This window comes from Carcharhinus amblyrhynchos, chromosome 18 (assembly GCF_965287045.1).
Source record: "Carcharhinus amblyrhynchos chromosome 18, sCarAmb.v2.hapA, whole genome shotgun sequence".
NCBI classification, from domain to species: domain Eukaryota; kingdom Metazoa; phylum Chordata; class Chondrichthyes; order Carcharhiniformes; family Carcharhinidae; genus Carcharhinus; species Carcharhinus amblyrhynchos.
The window spans coordinates 29860972-29881790 of record NC_137341.1 but is presented as its reverse complement, the minus strand read 5'-3'; the positions used below and the strand labels follow the sequence as shown (position 1 = coordinate 29881790).

Genomic DNA, 20819 nt, shown 5'->3' with positions numbered 1-20819 from the left:
TGGAGAATGGCGGTTATGCTGAAGGTGTTTCGCTCAGGTTTGTTCCCCAAATCCCGCACGTACGGAGTGTATCGCCTAAAATCTGGTCGTACTTATTCCCCACGGCGGGGTTTGGGGCCCACACAGGGAATTGGGTAAATAATCTGGAAATTCAGATTCATTATACCCCGCTGGCAGTCTGACACCCGCCAACCTCCAGACCAGCGCCTGCAGCCCACTGACCGCCGGCCCAGCTACTGCACCCGACTGACCTACAGGCTAGTGCTTGAACCCTACTAACTGCCAGTTCACATTGCATAGCACTCTGCGACACTCAGTGCCCATTGCCAGTACCATAGTCCCGACATAATAATACACAGCTCACTGCCTTATCTGTGTTTGGTTCATTTATTGAACTGTTTTCAGTGTGTCTGTACATCTCTGCATTTAGCAAATAGGCTCTCCTTTACCATCTCCTTCCCCTGTACATTTTCACCATTGAACTCATCATTTCTCAACCAGCCTTTCAATCTTCTTCAGGCTCTTTGCGCATGATTAGAATTGATTTGCTGTTGATTGATCCCCACTCCCATCCACTTTCAGTAAATTTTGAAGTTTTGCATCCATCTGTCCCAAGGAATTGATATATAACATGAAAGATAAAGTGTTCCAGCTAATGCACTAATCACCTCCTGTTATTTAAGTTTCCCTGACACATTTGTTGTGTCCAAAAAAAAAATAAAAAGGAAGAGGGTGAACGTTGGACCCTTAGAGGATGAGAGGGGGGACTTAGTGGTAAGGGATGGGGAAATGGCTGAGGTCTTGAATAACTTTTTTGTTTCGGTCTTCACGGAGGAGGACGTGAATAATTTGCCGGGTGTTAGCGATGGAAAGATGGTAGGACTGGAGGGTCTCAATGACATTATTGTTACTAGAGAGGCGGTGCTCGGCAGACTGGAGGGACTGATTGTGGACAAGTCCCCAGGACTGGATGGAATGCATCCGAGGGTTCTGAAAGAAATGGTGATAGTGGATGCCTTGGTGGTTATTTTCCAAACGTCGCTGGATTCCGGGGAAGTGCCGGAAGATTGGAAAACGGCTAATGTTACGCCGTTGTTTAAGAAGGGTGCCAGGCAAAAGGCAGGGAATTATAGGCCGGTTAGTTTAACGTCTGTTGTAGGTAAAATGTTAGAATCCGTCATCAAGGAGGAAATAGCGAGGCATCTTGAAGGGAATTGCTTGATAGAGCAGACGCAGCACGGTTTCGTTAAGGGGAAGTCGTGTCTGACAAATTTACTGGAGTTCTACGAGGATGTGTCTAGGGCGGTGGATAGCGAGCCGGTGGATGTGGTCTGTCTTGATTTTCAGAAAGCGTTTGACAAGGTACCTCACAAGAGGTTATTTCAGAAGATCAGGGGACATGGAGTTGGGGGTAGGGTGTTAGCGTGGATAGAGGATTGGTTGTCAAATAGGAGGCAGAGAGTGGGGGTCAATGGGTGCTATTCGGATTGGCGGTTGGTGACTAGTGGAGTGCCCCAGGGGTCGGTGCTGGGGCCTCAGCTATTTACCATTTATATAGATGATCTGGAGGAGGGAACCGAGTGTATGGTGTCGAAATTTGCTGATGACACCAAGATTGGTGGAATGGCAAATTGCACAGAGGGTGTGGAGAGTCTACAGAAGGATCTAGATAGGCTGGGTGAATGGGCCAGGAACTGGCAAATGGAATTTAATGTTGGCAAGTGTGAGGTGGTCCACTTTGGTAGGAATAATGGTAGGAAGGATTATTACTTACGTGGCGAAAAACTGCAGCAGGCGATGGTGCAGAGGGACCTTGGGGTCCTTGTGCATGAGTCGCAAAAACCCAGCCTGCAGGTGCAGCAGGTGGTCAGGAAGGCGAATGGGATGCTGGCCTTCATAGCGAGGGGGATTGAATATAAAAGTAGGGAGGTCTTGCTGTGGCTGTATAGGGCATTGATGAGGCCGCAGCTGGAGTACTGTGTGCAGTTTTGGGCGCCGTACTTACACAAGGATATTTTGGCCTTGGAGGGAGTGCAGAGGAGGTTTACTAGGCTGATGCCGGAGTTGAAGGGGTTGAGCTATGAGGAGAGGCTGAATAAACTAGGCTTGTACTCGTTAGAGTTTAGAAGAATGAGGGGAGATCTCATTGAGACATATAAGATGATGAATGGGATGGATAGGATAGAGGTGGAGAGACTCTTCCCGCTCAGAAAGGACAGTAGGACTAGGGGGCACGGCCTCAAGATAAAGTGGGGGGGGGGGGGGTTTAGAACGGAGTTGAGGAAGAACTTCTTCACTCAAAGGGTGGTGAATCTCTGGAATTCTCTGCCCGTTGAAGTGGTGGAGGCTGCCTTTAGAACGGAGTTGAGGTGGAACTTCTTCACTCAAAGGGTGGTGAATCTCTGGAATTCTCTGCCCGTTGAAGTGGTGGAGGCTGCCTTGCTAAATATTTTTAAGACGCGGGTTGATGGGTTTTTGATGACAGGGGATTAAGGGTTATGGGGAGAGGGCGGGAATGTGGAGCTGAGCCACGACAGATCAGCCATGATCTTATTGAATGGCGGGGCAGGCTCGAAGGGCTAGATGGCCTACTCCTGCTCCTATTTCTTATGTTCTTATACTGATCCACTTCAATATTTATCCAACTATCCCATGCATTTCTACTTTATTGCCAACTTCATAAACAGTCCTGTAACAAGCCTCACTGAAATCTAAATGACCAATGTTTACCAAGTTCCCTTTATCCACTGGCTGAGTTAGAATATAAGAACATAAGACTTCTTAGCTCTCTGAAGTACACAAAACACACAGCATAGAAACCAACCATTCAGTCCACCTTCCTGTGAGTGTTCTCCCAACCCTATGTAACTCTTGGAAAAATATATTTTATTTCTCTCTCCTGTCTGTACTTATATGACTTGCTCTTAAAATCATCAGATTTTCTGATCATTTCTTCTTGTATGATCTCTTCCCAATCTCCCCAGTGTAAATCATTTTGTTTCTGCTTTCTCTCCCCATTCACCACCTTAATTTCTGATCGTTTAAAACTTCCTCCAGAAAGTCATATTCATGCTCAGGTAGACCTCCCTAATTCTTTTTGAGTCGTTCAGCATCCGTAATCGCAACCTGCCATCGTGACCGGTCATGAATAGTGTCTTTTAATTTCTTACCTCTGTCCATAACACCTTTACACTGGGAACAGGTTTAATTATTTACCTTACTTCCGTTTGTTTTATGTAGAATGCAATGATGCCTCTGGCTGAGTCCTTCTGTCTCTTTGGACCAGTTTATGTCCTGGGACATTGCCCACCCTCCTGTGTACTTATTTAATATGTGGAGATGCTGGTGTTGAACTGGAGTAAACACAGTAAGAAGTCTCACAACACCAGGTTAAAGTCCAACAGGTTTATTTGGCAGCACAAGCTTCAACCGGGACCTTGAGTTCGTCACACTATCTGTAATCCCCACGACTTGCCTGAACTTGCAAAATCTCACTAACTGTCCTGACTGGAGACAATACATATCACTTTAACCTGGCCCTCTCTCTATTCACATTGTTTGCACCTTTAAAACTTGATTACCTGTAAAGACTCGCATTCCAACCATTATCTTGTAAATTGAGTTTGTGTCTGTATGTGCGCTGTTTGTGAACACAGTTCCTCACACACCTGAAGAAGGAGCAAGACTCCGAAAGCTTGTGCTGCCAAATAAACCTGTCGGACTTTAACCTGCTGTTGTGAGAATTCTTACTGTACTTATATAAGGACAAGTCTTAGATGTAATGTAATTCTGTCACTTTGGAACACTAGATCACCTAGATTATTCTAAGTGCCCCTTGTGTTTGTATTATAAGACAATTATTTCCATTCCTTGGTGCAGCCCACTCTTAAGTTCTTACTCTTTTTGATTGTTCTTTCTTTCTTCACTTCATTCTTATTCTTTTGTAAAGTACCTACTTTCAGTATGCTTGCCAGTGGGTACACCTCAATACTCCATGTTTCTTGCTCTTCTCTCGACCAGTCAATTTTAAAACCATCCTACTGTTCTATTTATCCTCTCCACTCTGCTTCAAGTAGAATTTAGATGCTTTAGAATTTATTATTACGGTTTTCTACCAAGGATTTGTTACTGGGACTTGTCACTGATAGTTATTGGGACTCCTGTTTTGCTGGTTTCTTCCTTTATTTAACAATGGCATTTTTTCTGTGGGAATTACTGTGGTTTACAATTGGAAATAGTTCTGTGATCTACCAACATCATAATTGTCATTTGTTATTATTTGGAAGCTGTTTTTGGGCTTGCTACTGCACTAAAATTTCAACGTTAACATTTTGATGTTACCTATGTTAATTTGCAATGAATGGGAAGCATTTGGGATCAGATGCCCCCGTTCCCTGAGCATTTAGTAGCTGTGATTTTTTTTGTGTGTGTGTTTCAGGACACTTATCACTTTATGGTAATAGAAGTTTACAGTGTAAACCAACAAGGATTTTATGCCAGTCACCATGCAAGTCATCATACCAGAGGAGACTGTTCACAAATAAGAATCTGATTGTGGAACTGGACAGCAGCACAGGTAATTTCAGATTTATGTGCATGTATGTATATAATGTCTTGCATTCCAAAACAGATGATATGTAAAAATGGTGCATGATAATCAGTCAGTTATGAGATCATTTTACATTTAAGAACATTAAATTGTACCATTTATTTTCCAGTATGGAATGATGAATGTATAATTCCTGTGGAATGTAGTCATTCAGTCCGGCAAGCATTTCATAAACTGAAGCAAAGTCTCTCATATTTCTATCATGAAGTAATTGCAAAAGAGACCTTCTGAAGTAGACCCTGTGATAATTGGGCTGAATGATCCTTCTCATCTGTACCTAATAAAGTTCAAGGAGTAGTTATTTCAGGGCAGAATCATTAAATAGAAATATAGAATGTTACAGCTCTGCTGGAGAAATCCACTGCCCTGACGTTTTCCTGTAGCCCTGCACATCCTTCCTTTTCAGATAATAATCCAATTCCCGCTTTGATGTCTCAGTTGAACGAGTGAGTGTTATCTGCTGACTGGACTGCCATTGGACAACAAAGAACAACTGTGGCACCGCTCCCTCAGGGACAGAGGAAAAAGCACTCCTACCCTTGAATTTTTTATTTTCTAGTTGAATTAACAGCTTCGGACTCAATGAAAGTTGAAAGTTGAGATGCTATCTGACAGCTAAACCTCCTCAGCCATAGGAGGTTTGCAAAGGAACTTTTATCTTTAACAGCTATTGAATTTTCTTACTTTTTTTTCATTATAAACTTTATGAATATCACTCAAGACAGAGCCTACCTTGTGGCACAAAATTTTTTAAGAGACTTTTTTTTAACTTCATGTAACAATATGCCTCAAACACTCCTTGTTCCCAAGACAAAAGGAAAAAGTTAAGTTTCCCTTATTTCTGGGCAACTTCCTTAATTAGGTGACCTGATTTCCAATCTCCTCCCCAGAACATCACTGGTTGGGAATGGAATTCAGGAAGTCCTTTCAAACCCCCTAATACAGCACGTTGTTCATAAACCCTCAGGGGAGACCAGTAGTGAGCTGTGAGTAATTTATCGTTGCTACAAGCTTCTTCCTTCGAGGCAAATGTATAAATTCTTAACGTATTCCCAAGGTTACGTCAGCCTTCTCCCCAATGTAGAATAATGGGAATTTCGCAAAAAAGATTGTGCTGAATGCAAAGTTTGAGCAGAAAAAGGGATCACCAGACTATGCACTTCTACTGATTGTTGACAATATTTGTTTCACCCTGCATGACTGCTATTAATATGTCCAGATGAAGCTGACCCTTCAGAAGTTTCAGTGACCACATCTGGCCACTCTGAATAGCACTTTAGAAGATTATCAGAAATAAGACAGATCTCGTAGTTTTATAAGAGCTAGTTGAGTACTTTCTATCCTTGTCTCCTGGAGAGAAAGGACCCCGCAATCACTAATAGGTAATGCAACTCATTACTTGCTGGAAGAAGATGCACAACCCCCTCTCCTGATAGAGTGCCCCGTCTACATCATATGTGGCTGAAACAGAGGTGGGTTTTCTGCTAATTAAATGTGTGTCCATTGGAACTAGGAAACACCAGTTTGGTTTGTGAAAGCCCACTCAGCACAAATTAAGCCCTAAGAGAAGCAACCGCTAACCATGGAAGCATTAACCCAATCAGTGAGATCTTTAATACATAGGGCACTCACCATTGTCCTGTAACCTAAGTATTTTGAGAATTCTGAGTATGCAAGTTTGCATTGCATCTACTGCAAGCACTGATGCTTTCCTTTAACTGGCAGCTATATAACTGGGATGCACAGTGACTACAAAATGTATGTATGAGAGTGTGAATTGTTAAGCATACAATGACAGATATTCTAAATTAGTGAACAAAGAGCAAAACAGCCTGGGAAACAGGCCCTTCGGCCCAACGAGCCCGCGCCGCCATCTTAACGTTACCAGTCCCTCCTCCACCCATGACCCTTATCTATTGTTCATGGCATTCCACATTGAGGGAAACTAATTTAGGGACAATTTATTACCTCCAGTCAGCCTAACAGCACATCTTTGGGGTGTGGGAGGAAACTGGAGCACCCGGAGAAAACCCACGCAAGCACGGGGAGAATGCACAAACTCCCACAGACACCGGCCCAAATCCATGTGTCTGCACAGCAATCAGCGATAGTCACTGAGCTGTCGTCTTGCCCAGTATCTGGTCCAGTTTAGGCACACTAACAACATGAAGCACTAGGCCAATCTCGAACAACCAAGAGCAGCCCCAGTACGACCCATCGTGTGTATGCCCCTCGGTGGACACGAGGTGGACCGACTTAAAACCTGTGAATGAAAAGAGAAAAAACATTATTATCATACCATATCCATTTACATTACCAGGGACGCCCCAATGCTAATGACCCTTACTTAAAACAATCTCCTGTATCCACTCATCTCCAACCCAGTCATATGTCTAAGTTACTCTTAAATGACTCTAGCGTGTTTGCCTCCACCACCTTACATGGCAGAGCATTCCATACCCCCACTACCCTCTGTGTGAAAAACCTCCCTCTAATATCTGTGTTGTACCTCTCCCCCCCTCACCTTAAGTCCATGGCCCCTTGTCCTACGTGTCTCTATCATAGGAAATAGCTTACCTCTGTTTACTCTATCTATACCCTTCGTAATCTTATATACCTCTATTAGATCCTCCCTCAGTCGGCGTCTTTCAAGGAAAAAGAGCCCCAATTTCTTCAATCTTTCCTCAGGCGTTTGATAAGGTACCTCACAAGAGGTTACTGCAGAAGGTCAGAGGACGTAGAGTTGGGGGTAGGGTGTTAGCGTGGATAGAGGATTGGTTGTCAAATAGGAGGCAGAGAGTGGGGGTCAATGGGTGCTATTCGGATTGGCGGTTGGTGACTAGTGGGGTGCCCCAGGGGTCGGTGCTGGGGCCTCAGCTATTCACCATTTATATAGATGATCTGGAGGAGGGAACCAAGTGTAGGGTGTCGAAATTTGCTGATGACACCAAGATTGGGGGAAAGGCAAATTGTGCGGAGGGTGTGGAGAGTCTGCAGAAGGATCTAGATAGGCTGGGCGAATGGGCCAGGAAATGGCAAATGGAATTTAATGTTGGCAAGTGTGAGGTGGTCCACTTTGGTAGGAAGAATGGTAGGAAGGACTATTACTTACGTGGCGAAAAACTGCAGCAGGCGACGGTGCAGAGGGACCTCGGGGTCCTTGTGCATGAGTCGCAAAAACCCAGCCTGCAGGTGCAGCAGGTGGTCAGGAAGGCGAATGGGATGCTGGCCTTCATAGCGAGGGGGATTGAATATAAAAGTAGGGAGGTCTTGCTGCAGCTGTATAGGGCATTGGTGAGGCCGCAGCTGGAGTACTGTGTGCAGTTTTGGGCGCCGCACCTGCGCAAGGATATTTTGGCCTTGGAGGGAGTGCAGAGGAGGTTTACTAGGCTGATACCGGAGTTGAGGGGGTTGAGCTATGAGGAGAGGCTGAATAAACTAGGCTTGTACTCGTTAGAGTTTAGAAGAATGAGGGGAGATCTCATTGAGACGTATAAGATGATGAATGGGATGGATAGGATAGAGGTGGAGAGACTCTTCCCGCTCAAAAAAGACAGTAGGACTAGGGGAGGTAAAGATAAAGGGGGGGCGGTTTAGAACGGAGTTGAGGAGGAACTTCTTCACTCAAAGGGTGGTGAATCTCTGGAATTCTCTGCCCGTTGAAGTGGTGGAGGCTGCCTCGCTAAATATTTTTAAGAAGCGGGTTGATGGGTTTTTGATAAGAGAGGGGATTAAGGGTTATGGGGAGAGGGCGGGAAAGTGGAACTGAGCCACGACAGATCAGCCATGATCTTATTGAATGGCGGGGCAGGCTCGAAGGGCCAGATGGCCTACTCCTGCTCCTATTTCTTATGTTCTTATACCCCAATCCTTCCATACCGGGCAACATCCTGGTAAACCTCCTCTGCACTCTCTCCAGAGTCTCCACCTCCTTCCAGTAGTAAGGCGACCAGAACTGGACGCAGTACTCTAAATGCGGCCTAACCAACGTTCTGTACAACTGCAGCATTAGACTCCAGCCCTTATATTCTATACCCCTTCCTATAAAGGATAACATACCATAGGCTTTCTTCACCACACTCTCCACTTGCACTGCTACCTTCAAAGATTTGTGCACTTGCACCCCCAGGTGTCGCTGCGATTCTATACTCCTTACGGGCTTACCCTTTACCATATAACTCCCCCCTACATTATTCCGGCCAAAATGCATCACCTCACATTTATCCGGATTAAGCTCCATTTGCCATGTATCTGCCCAATCAACCAGCCTGTCAATATCCCGCTGTATTGCCAGACACTGCTCCTCACTGCCCGCCAATCCAGCCATCTTGGTGTCATCAGCAGATTTGCTGATCACACCACTTACTCCCTCTTCCAAATCATTTATATACACTACAAAGAGAAGAGGTCCCAGTACTGAGCCCTGCGGCACACCGCTAGTGACAGACCTCCGGCTAGAAAAAGACCCCTCCACTACTACTCCCTGACTCCTTTTTGCAAGATGTGGGTATGCCGGCGTTGGACTGGCGTAAACACAGTAAAAAGTCTGACAACACCAGGTTTTAGTCCAACCAATTTATTTGATAATAGACTCACAATCTTTCGGGTTAGTCCCTTCGTCAGGTGAATGGAGAGTTCTGGCCTCTCAGAGTTCTGGTTGGACTAAAACCTGGTGTTGTCAGACTTTTTACTCCTTTTTGCAAGCCAGTTCTCTACCCATCTAGATACCTGACCACATATCCCATGAGCTTTAATCTTCTGTACCAACCTACCATGAGGGACTTTGTCAAACGCCTTACTGAGATCCATATAGACGACATCAACGGCTCGTCCTTTGTCGACCGTTTTTGTCACCTCCTCAAAGAATTCTACCAGATTCGTAAGGCAACACTTCCCCTTTACAAAGCCATGCTGCGTATCCTTAATCAGATCGCTGATTTTATTAAATATATGTGAATTTGTAAATACCTGTATTATCTACAACAATTTCTGCAATTGTGTGTCTGAATGTTAAAAGAAAGGGTAATGAGGCAAACTAGCAAGTTGGCTTAGCACTCGCTAAGTGCTACGCTGAACTGGCAAACTAGATTATATGCTAAAGTTCTGACATGGGGATTAAATCTTCTCGCGCAGAGGGCAGAGTACTTTTAACTGAGTCAGGCTGACAACATAGAGAAGGTGGTTTTAAGCATCTGCACTATTGGTGTTCCCAGATTGGGCAGCAAACCTACTAGAACAGTAGTGGACCAGTTAAATCATTGAACCATAGAATCCTTACAGTGCAGAAGGAGGCCATTCAGCCCACTGAGTCTGCACTGAACCTCCAAAAGCGCATCTTATCCTTTGTGACAGCAGTGCTAACCACTATGCCACCATGCTGCGTCTTGAAAGTGCAACTACAAATTTTAACAATTGGATGTATACAATTTGATTATAAAGGATTATATATAAAAGGACTGGTGACCTCTTTAATGCATTAATGACTAAAAACCATTCCTATAACTTTATTAGGTGTTGCGGTAATTCAGATGAAGAAGCCTCCAGTTAACAGTCTAAGCCTGGAATTCCTCACAGAATTTGCCATTAGTATGGAGAAACTTGAGATGGACCGAGAGTGTCGGGGTGTAATTATCACTTCGGTATGTATGAAAATCTGAACAATACTTCTGGTTGATGGAATCATAGAATAATCTGGCACAGGAAGCCATTTAGTCTGATATGTCAACGCCAGGTTTTTAGACCTATCCAATTAGTCCCCATAGCCTTGCAGTTTTATTCCCTCCTGCAAGTATTTAGCCAATACCCTTTTGAATATTGCTATGAATCTGCTTTCACTGTCCTTTCAGGCAATGCATTCCAGATCACAACCACTCATTGTGTATACCACATTGTTCCTCATGCTCTTTTGCTAATCTCCTTAAATCTGTGAGCTCTGGTTATTGGTTGCTACTGGAAACAGTTTCTTGTTATCAAAACTGTTCATGATTTTGAACACATTTTCTCTTAACTGTCTCTGCTGTAAAATGAACTGTACCTTCTTAAACATAACTGAAGGCCCTCAATTCTGGTACTTTTCTAATAAGTTTCTTCTGCACCATCTCCAAGGTTTTTATATCCTTGCTGAAATGTGAAGCCCAGAATAGGATATAACACTCCTGCTTAGGCCTCACTGTTGATGAAGTAAGGTTTAACAAAACTTCCTGATAGAATCATAGAGTCCCTGCAGTTCAGAAGGAGGCCATTTGGCCCATCGAGTCTTCACTGACTCCCTGAAAGAGTACCCCATCCAGCCCTTTCCCTCCACCCTATCCCTGTAACCCCGCACATTTACCAGAGCTCATCCACCTAACCTACACACCTTTAGACACTAAGGGACAATTTAGCATAGCCAACCCACCTAGCCTGAATATCATTAGATTGTGAGAGGAAACTGGAGGACCTAGAGGAAACACAAGCAGACACAGGGAGAATGTGCAAACTTCATAGAGTCACCCAAGGCCAGAATTGAACCCAGGTCCCTAGCACTGTGAGGCAGCAGTGCTAATCACTGTGCCACCATGCTGCCCTATAGCATAGAAGGTGACCATTCAACCTATCATACCTGCACTGGCTCTCCTAAGGAGCAATTTACATAGTGCCAACCCCTGCCTTCTTCCCTAAGCCTTGCACATTCTTCCTTTTCAGCTAACGGTATGCCAGTGTGCCTCCACCACACTCTCAGGAATTACATTCCAGATTCTAGCCACTCGCTGTGTCACAATGTTTTTCTTCATGTCTCTTACTTCTTTTGCTGGTTACATTAATACTGTGCCCTCTAGTTCTTGATCCTTCCACCAGTGGGAACAGTTTCTCCCTATCTACTGTGTTCAGACCACTCATGACTTTGAATATTTGGATTAAATCTTCCCTCAACCTTCTCTTCTCCAAGGGAAATAATTTCAATTTCTTAAATACATCTATGCAACTGAAATTCTTCCCTTGAATCATTCATGTGAATCTTATTTGCACTTTCTCTCATGGTCTCACATCCTTCCTAAAATGTGGACCCCGGAACTGAAGGCAATACTGTAATTGAACTAGTTTCTACACAAGTTTGACGTACCTTCCTTGCCTTTGCACTCTACATCTCTATTAGTAAAGCCTAGGATGCTATATGCTTTATTGACTGCTCTTTAAACCTGTCCTGTCACCTTCAATGATATATGTCCATATACAACCAGATGCCTCTGCTCTTGCATCAACTTTAGAATTGTATCTTTTATATTGTGTCTCCACATTCTTCTACAGAAAGGAATCACTTCACATTTCTCTGCATTAAATTTCTTCTGCTACTTGTCCGTCCATTCCACCAACCCATCTATGTCCTTTTAAAGTTCTATACTAACTTTACCACAGTACTTCCAAGTTTTGTATCATTCACAAATTTTGAAATTTGCACTATCCATCAGCTCCTGTAATCCACAAGATATGTTTGGGGGCCTCAACAATTCACCGTATTTATTAATGACTTAGAATAGAAAACAACATATCCAGATTTGCTGATGCACAAATATAGGCCACAATGTAAAGAGTGTAGGTGAAAGCATAAAATTATAGAAATATTGATAGGTTAAGCATATGGGCAAAACCACAGCAAATGGATTTCAATTCTGGAAAATGTGAGTAGGTCCACTATCCTAAAACGGATAGAACAGGGTGCTTTCTAAGTGGTGAAAAGCTAGAAACAATGAAGGTCCAAAGAAATTTGGACCTGGAGATCCAGGTGCGTAGACCATTAAAATGTCATGAACCGGTACATGAAAATAATCAAAAAAGGCTTATGGAATGCTGGCCTTCAGTGGATTAGAAAACAAGAGAGTAGAGGTTATGCTGCAGATGTGCTAAGGCCCAGTTAGGCACGCCTGGTTAACTCTGAGAAGTTGACGTCAAAATGTAGCAAGAATGAGGTAGCCATGGAGAGACTGCCATGTAAACCTGCTGGAATGATACCTGGACTCCAGGAGTTAAGGATGCGATTTTACAAACCAGATTTGTTTTCCCTAAAATATAGAAACTAAAGGGTGATTTGATCTAATTTTCAAAATATTAACGGGAACAGTTAAGTTAAATAGACAAACTATTTCCACTGGAAAATAGAGAAAAAAGAGGCAGTGAAATATTGTGATTTCGTTAAGCAAAAGAAAAGGCCTGTGTAAATTTTTGATGCTGTGTTTTGCTCATATATGCCTGACAAAATTGGATTGCTGTATAAAACAACCCTCTCTGTGAACATTAGGTATCTGCATTGAAGTGTCAACAGCAAAAAAAACGTGAAGTAGATTAAGAAATTTCAATCTAAAAGACTGCAAATTATTGTAGAATCCATAGAATCCTGTGGTGCAGAAGTGCTACTCCACCCATGGAGCTTGCACTGACCACAATCCCTTCCAGGCCCTATCCCCATAATCCCGTGCATTTTTCCTAGCTAATCTCCCAACACTGAGGGGCAATTTAGCATGGCCAATCCACCTAACCTGCACATCTTTGGACTGTGGGAGGAATCCCACGCAGACACCGAGAGAATGTGCAAACTCCAGACAGTGACCCAAGCTGGGAATCAAATCTGAGTCCCCTGGCGTTGTGAGGCCGCAGTGCTAACCACTGTGCCACCATGACACCCCAAATTATAAAATTACCTGAGCTTATTTCCAATATAGATTGTTTTCTGTTTTGTGAGGAAGAAATTTAATCATAATGTTTTCATTTTAGTCTGTTCCTAAGATCTTTTCTGCTGGTTTGGACATCACTGAGATGTATGGGAAGACACCAGAACATACTGGAGAGTTCTGGAGAGCTGTTCAAGAAATATGGTTGAAGTTGTATGGGTCCAATCTGGTGACAATAGCTGCAATCAATGTAAGTGACACAATGGTCTTCACAATTTGCACATTATCTGTGTAGATAGTACTGAGGCTGCATACAGAATAACTGTTAAAAACAATATTAGAAAATGGAAAAGTTTGGATCCACACTCAGTTCAGACTCATTTTCAATGTCAATTTGTGAAATCAAAAAGATTTTTGAAGAAGGGGTGTCTCCAACAATATTTCCATGATGTGAAGATACCTGTGTTGAACTGGGGTAGACACAGTAAGAAGTCTCACAACACCAGGTTAAAGTCCAACAGGTTTATTTGTAACCACTAGTTTTCAGAGCATGCCCCTTCCTCAGGTGAGTGGAATGGAGTCTGTTGGACTTTAACCTTGTGTTGTGAGACTTCTTACTGAACAATATTTCCAACATTATGAAGAAATAATTAACATCATCAATGATTATCATTCGCTATCACAACAAAAGTATTTAAAATTGAAACATAAATAGGTGAAAGAAAAGGAAAAAGTAGGTGAGCAATAAAGTTTAGACTGGAAGACATCACATGAGGTAGTTAGCTGGTCCTTGTTAAACCCACAGCCATCTGTATATTTCACAGTAACTTTATTGCAGTGTTAATGTAAGCCTAATTGTGACTAATAAATAAACTTTTATCCGTGATGCTGCCTAATGAACGTTCCTGCCTGATCATTGGACCACAATACTGTAAGCCTACGTCAGTGTGACGGAACCAATAAACTAAGTAGACTGAAAGCAATCTTTTTTGTAATTCGCACAAAAGTAGGTTGTTAAGAAACCAGTCAAGTGTGTCACCATTGCCCCTTTGCTACACGTACCCCTCCCCCCCCGTTGACCTGTGTAAAACCCATCACATTTCTACCTCTCTTCATTCCAAAAAAGAGTCATATGGACTCGAAATGTTAACTCTGTTTCTCCCTCCACAGATACTGTCAGACCTGCTTAGTCTTTGCAGCGTTTTCTTTTTTTAATTTCAGATTTCCAACATCCACATGATTTTGCTTTTGTCTATTGACTTTACCAGATTCAAGCAAAGCTTCCTGACCTTTGAAACAATAAATAGGGTCTTACACAAATCACCTGCCCTGCACACATTTGTTTCAACACCAGGTCTGCTTCAGTAGGCTTACTTATTTCAATGTGTTTCCTGTCCAAAGACGTATTAGCGTATCATGGGCATTTTATTCCAACAATTGTTGTTTTAACAGAAAATATGTTTAAATATCTTATTGTTGAAGTAACAGTGTTTTAGTGCCATTGATTTCTGTCCATCTTTTGAAATTTCCCATTATTGTGATTTTGTTAAGCAGAAGAAGAAGCCCGTGTAAATCTATTGATGCCTATATTTTATCCATTGATATCTGATAAAATTGTACTGATGTGTAATGCCATTCCCATTATTATTCCAGGGAATGAGCCCTGCTGGTGGGTGTCTCTTAGCTATGACATGTGATTACCGAATTATGGCAGATAATCCAAAATATGCAATAGGCCTAAATGAGACCAAGCTTGGAATTGTGGCACCTTTCTGGTATGTCCTCACAAATTGTAACAGTTGAATTTTGCTTGCATTAGTTGATTCACAATAGGAAAGAAAAAGTTATTTTTCCTCCTAATGGTCATCTCCGCTTACCGTTTTTACCCTTGAAGTTTATTTGTAATCCATTCTTTTTTTCTCCAATTCTTACTCTTGCTGTCATCTCCAAATCTGTAGGAGTATTTCTAACACTTCTGTCTCCATTTCTCCATAAGTTTGATGCCTCCACTATATTCCTCTTTGTGTTTTAACTTCTCTGTGTTATTCGCTCTCTTTTTTGTGTATGCGTGTTTCCTTGTCTAGCAAACAGTTCGTTCATCTTTCTGGCACTGTAATGCATACGCGATTTACGCACCTTTTAATCAGAGCAAAAATCCAGTTGCAGGATCATGTTTTTATGTTGCAATGGCCAGATTTGTCAGGGCAGCAAATTAGTCAGGAGATTGCTGCACACCATTCATTCTTGTTCCATTTTGGTAACTGCTGCTTTTGGGACCAGGCTCTAATTGCCGCTTGCCAATTGCAGTACAGAAGCTGATCTCAGAACAGCAGGTAAGAGCTGCACCCAAGGCTGACAGCAAGGAGCACTTTAAGGAAGTAAAATATCAATATGAACTATATGGTTGGGTGAGATGGGGGCAGTCACAAGGTTGGTCTTCAAAACTAAGGAGAAGGTGTTAGAGGGAGAATACTCTGGCTAAATGGTGCTGATCTGGGCATGCATAATTTGTTGGTCCCAGCACAAAGCAACACTAAAGAAAATGTCACAAAGTGCGTGATTGTTCTCAAGAACATGCATGGATTGCAGCATCTCAGAAATACTATTCCTGTACAAGTTGGTCCATGGATTTAAAAATGTAGTCTCAAAAACTCAACTTTTATATGTGTATATATGGTACTTTTGTTTGGTTCTTTGGTATCCATTTTTTTCAAACCTGCTTCATTGAAATCATGGAAAGCCTACAGTACAGAAGGAGGCCATTCGGCTCATCAGGTCTGCACCAGCAACAATCTCAACCAGGCCCTCTCCTTACATATTTACCCAGTAATCCCTCTAACCTGCACATCCCGGGACACTAAGAGGCAATTTACAAGGCCAATCAACCTAACCCGCACATCTTTGGACTGTGGGAGGAAACTGGAGCACTTGGAGGAAACCCACGCAGACATGGGGAAAACGTGCAAACTCCACACAGACAGTGACCCAAGCTGAGAATCGAACCCAGGTCCCTGGGGCTGTGAAGCAGCAGCGCTAACCATGCCACCCATCTACTCACCTGGTTTTTTAAAACTTATATATTTTATTTTCTAGTCCTGTCTTCAAGACTGTATTGGGAAGGGAGTAGAGGAGAAATGGATTAGGCCTGGGAGCAAAGAGTGGGTATTGGAAGAAAGAAAAATATTTAAAGAAGAAACTAATGATGATTGAGTTATGCCTTGATGTTCTCACATTATAATTGCTTCTCCGTAATTGCTTGATTAAGTAGCTGAACTTTTATTGTTGTTTTGGTTCCAAGTTGTAGCTTTTTTTTAAATATCAAAGGTTCAAGGACACCATGATCAATACCATTGGAAGGAGGGCCACAGAGTATTCTCTTCAGCTTGGTGTCATGTACAGTGCTTCAGAGGCCTTGAAGAATGGGCTTGTTGACCGACTGGTAGCACAAGATAAAATTATGCCAACAGCTTTGAGTGTAATGTCAGAATGGTTGGCTATTCCAGGTAAAGCTGTTTTGAATTTGAAGCGTAAAATCTACAATAGTTCTGATTGATCTTTTTGGGAAATGTCTTGTTGTTCCTAAGTAAAAATTGTTAAAATACTTATATAAAATACTTTATAATTTTTGCTGAAAATAAGCTGAATATACCTAGAAACTGCTCTACATAAAACAGAATTACAGTACACTAGAAACCTTTTACAAATTTAAGTCATGGGTTCCTCTTTAACTGAGGGTGCTGTTAAAATGTCCAGCATGTCACAACAACCGTGTGACTCATGCTGCATGTTCTTTATAAAATATATTTTACATGCCCAAATTAATAATTGAACTTGCACCTTGGCACATCTCCAGAGTAGTCAGCTGAGATCTGCAACTGAGCAACATTAAGGGGAGGTAGTAGCGTAGTGGTGTTGTCACAGAACTAGTAACCCAGGGTAATGTTCTGGGGACCCATGTTTGAATCCCACCACGGCAGATGGTGAAATTTGAATTCAATAAAAAACTGGAATTAAAAGTCTAATGACAATCATGGAATTATCGTTGATTGTCAAAAAAAACCCATCTGGTTCACTCATCTCCTTTAGGGAAAGAAATCTGCCTTATCTGGTCTGGCCAACATGTGAGTCCAGACCCCCAGCAATGTGGTTGACTCCCAAATGCCCTCTGAAAGAGGAGTTAGGGATGGGGAATAAATGCTGGCCTACCCAACGATGCTCACATTCCATGGAATGAATTTTTAAAAAAATTTACAGATTGAAGTTGTATAATTTCCATGCCATCGTCATTTCATATTCCAATTCGTCAGTATCTCAGCATGCTTATGAGAATTTGGTTGTCTTTCATGAGTGGTATGCTGTTTGATAACTAAATTATTTTATGCACAACTTTGTAACTTGCTGTCAGTTTTGTTGTAAGGCAGCACATTCTTTGTAGGATCTATTCTGTGCTGAAAATGGGGTCAATTCACTGGATGTACCCAACTTGCATAGAATTCTTAAAGAAAAATACCACAGTGTAATATTTGACTTGACGTGACACAATCTCGGCCTACTGACTAAAGTCAAGCATCAAATCAAGCCCAAGATGGGGTATAGTGCCTTATCCTGTCGGCTTGACCGTTGTTTGTCTCTTCTCCTTGACCTGAATTGGATTCAATTTGATTTCGAATTTGGCTTTTGGAGCAAGCAAGGAATGGATTTGGATTTGCCCCATCCATTCTGAGCATTGGCTTTGTAACTTTATAGATGGAGTAAAACATTATTTTTAAATGACATAACCTGGAATGGCAATTTTTTTCAATTCCCAATTTTTAGATAAGTGGAAGAAATTACTACTTTAACATATTACTGTCGTTAAGTTTATGTCTTCCAGTTCTGTTACCATACCTTCTTAATCATTTACTTTACAGATCATGCTCGACAAATTACCAAATCCATGATGAGAAAGCCAACACTTGATCGACTTTTGGCCAACAGGGAATCAGATATACAAGCTTTTGTTAATTTCATCACTAAAGATTCCATTCAGAAGTCGCTCCAGCTATATTTGGAGATGCTGAAGCAAAGGAAAGGCTGAATAGATGTGATCTTAAGCAGGGTTCCAATGTATTTGTACACATGATGTGATGGACTATAATTCCGATTCTTTGAATAATTCTACTTGCGGTTGAATATTGTGAAAACAAATTGAGAATATTGTTTCTTTAATTCAGTTAATTTTTTCATCCTTTTCCAAAAGGGCTTTGCAAAATGTATGCAATTTATATCCTAACACTTTATCAAATGACACTTCAAGTTGTGCCTCTTCTGTGAAGGTAGGGTTAGGGTCAACCTCTGAACAAATCATAGGTGGCTGAAATTGGAACTGCTGAATATAAGCAAATATGGGGCTCCCAAAGTCATGCTCCAAATGATCAGCTTGTGTAAGTGATGGAAATTGTCTGGCAAGGTGATATTACTAATTCTGTCTTGGCAGTGTTGATTGTTCAATTTAATCTGGGAAAATAAATTGCTTTTTAGGTGCATGATTTTTTAAAAATAAGTAATTAAATATATCTACAAATGTGTTTTTTACTTTTTTAGTTGAATTTAGATGATGGGCGGGATTTTACAGCCTCGCTCGTCTAGAAATTCTCGCCCCAAGGTCAACGTTTCCGTTATCCACCCCTTGCCCGCTCTGATTCTGTGGCGGGCGGGGCGATAGAATTCAGTGCATGTGTTTCATATACTTGGTTGTTCACCAATTTGTTTTTTGTTGAAAAGCTAAATATTGTTTACAATTCTCTCTGTTTTTGGAGCACTTTTGTAAAAAATATATTTTAAATGAATTGTTTAAAAAACAAAATGAATTGTTTAAAAAACAAGATCTAGGCCTATATTCAGAATCAATTCTACAACATGTAATGAAAGACAGGCTACTTAAATTTTTATGCTAATATTGTCTTTTTGAGTTATGTTTATCAAATGATGGATTCACGTGATGATATAGCAACTGTTCAGAAAGTGGATAGAACAGAAGGAGCGATAGGATAGAAATGGGTAAAATGGCAAAATGCTACACAGCAATTGTTTTCATTTACATTTATAGAAACAGAAAAAATAGGAGCAGGAATAGGCCATGCAGTCCTTCGAGCATGCTCTGCATTCATTATGTTCATGACTGACCATTCAACTCAATAGCCATTTCCTGCCCACCACTCGCAATTTTTTTGATCTCTTTTGCCCCAAAGCTATATGTTGCATCTTATTTATAAAAACAATCTCAAGTTAATTTACAGGGACGTATGAAGAAATGCCAGAACAAAGGATGGCATGATGGCACAGTGGTTAGCACTGCTACCTCACAGTGCCTGATACCCGGGTTCAATTCCCGGCTTGTGTCATTGTCTGTGTGGAGTTTGCGTATTATCCCCGTGTCTTCATGGGCTTTTCCTCTGGGTGTTCTGGTTTCCCCTCTCAGCCCAAAGATGTGCAGGCTAGGCAGAAAGGCCATGCTAAAATTGCCCCTTAGTGTGAGGAAGACTAGCGAGGATTATGGGATAGGGCCTAGGTGGAGGACATTAGCCCATTGGGATTGTGGTTGGTGCAGACTTGATGGGCCAAATGGCCTCCTTTTGCACTGTAGGGATTCTGTGATCTATGAAAGAGGGCATGTTTAAGAGAGGTAACCAAAGTTTGGTCAAAAAGAGGGGTTCTAAAGAGAATTTTGTTAGGAAAAAAAGGTGAGGCGGGTGCTGGTGGGTTGAAGAGCTTTAAAGAGAAAGTTGTAGAGCATGAGGGCCAGATGGCTGAAAATACAACTACTTCTGATAGGGGAAAGGAACAATCAATGAATAGAGAGCATTTCTTACACCTGGTGGTGAATTTGTGAGTAGTGTGGTTGATCTTGAGTCATTGGTGGTGAAAATGCTTGAGAGTGTTAAATGAGTCGTCAACCATGTGTTTGTTATCTTGCTGGTGCTAACATATCCCTTGCCAGTCTCTTTCACCCTCCATTGAATTAATCCAAGGTTTTGGTGCCCATTTCCTAACTTTCATGAAGTTCTGTTCACCCACCACCCCCATGCTTGCTGACTTACATTGGCAGTGCATGCCTGATGGGCCAAATGGCCTCCTTCTGCAAAGTAAGATTCTGTGATTCAGTCAATAATTTAATTGTATTTCCAGAAGGTATTCGATAAAATTCCAGATATTAGTCTTACAGGTATGAAATATCATGGAATTTGTCACGAGTTAAGTGGCAAAGTTTATAGTGTTAGTTTCAAATTGGGTAGTTGGATTGAAATCTCTTGTGCCATCATTTATATTGTCTCAATATTGTGCACTTTTATAATGGCTGTAGAATCAATTTGAAGGAATCAGTGAAGTATTATTCTATATGGTAAATTGATTGGTAGAGATTGTCAACTTAATTCAAGGTTAATTGCCATTGGTAAAGGATGTTTAAGGACCAGCGGGCAGATGTAAATTTCCAACTTTGATCAGAATAAAGTATATTGAAATATGACGGGTGTGTACTTGGCATAGGATTTATTTCCTTGTTGAAGTTGCTATGTCTGAATAAA

The 20819-nt window shown here is 41.7% G+C and overlaps 1 protein-coding gene across 1 annotated transcript; it reads left to right on the top strand.

Moving 5' to 3' along the window:
• Window positions 1-20761, top strand: eci1 (enoyl-CoA delta isomerase 1). Its single transcript, XM_080206658.1, has 7 exons — window positions 1-37; window positions 4439-4576; window positions 10121-10248; window positions 13358-13504; window positions 14908-15029; window positions 16579-16757; window positions 18165-20761. Exons 1-7 carry the CDS (start codon window positions 7-9, stop codon window positions 18329-18331), a joined length of 912 nt encoding a protein of 303 aa, XP_080062784.1. The 5' UTR covers window positions 1-6; the 3' UTR covers window positions 18332-20761.
• Window positions 20762-20819: the final 58 nt, after the last annotated feature.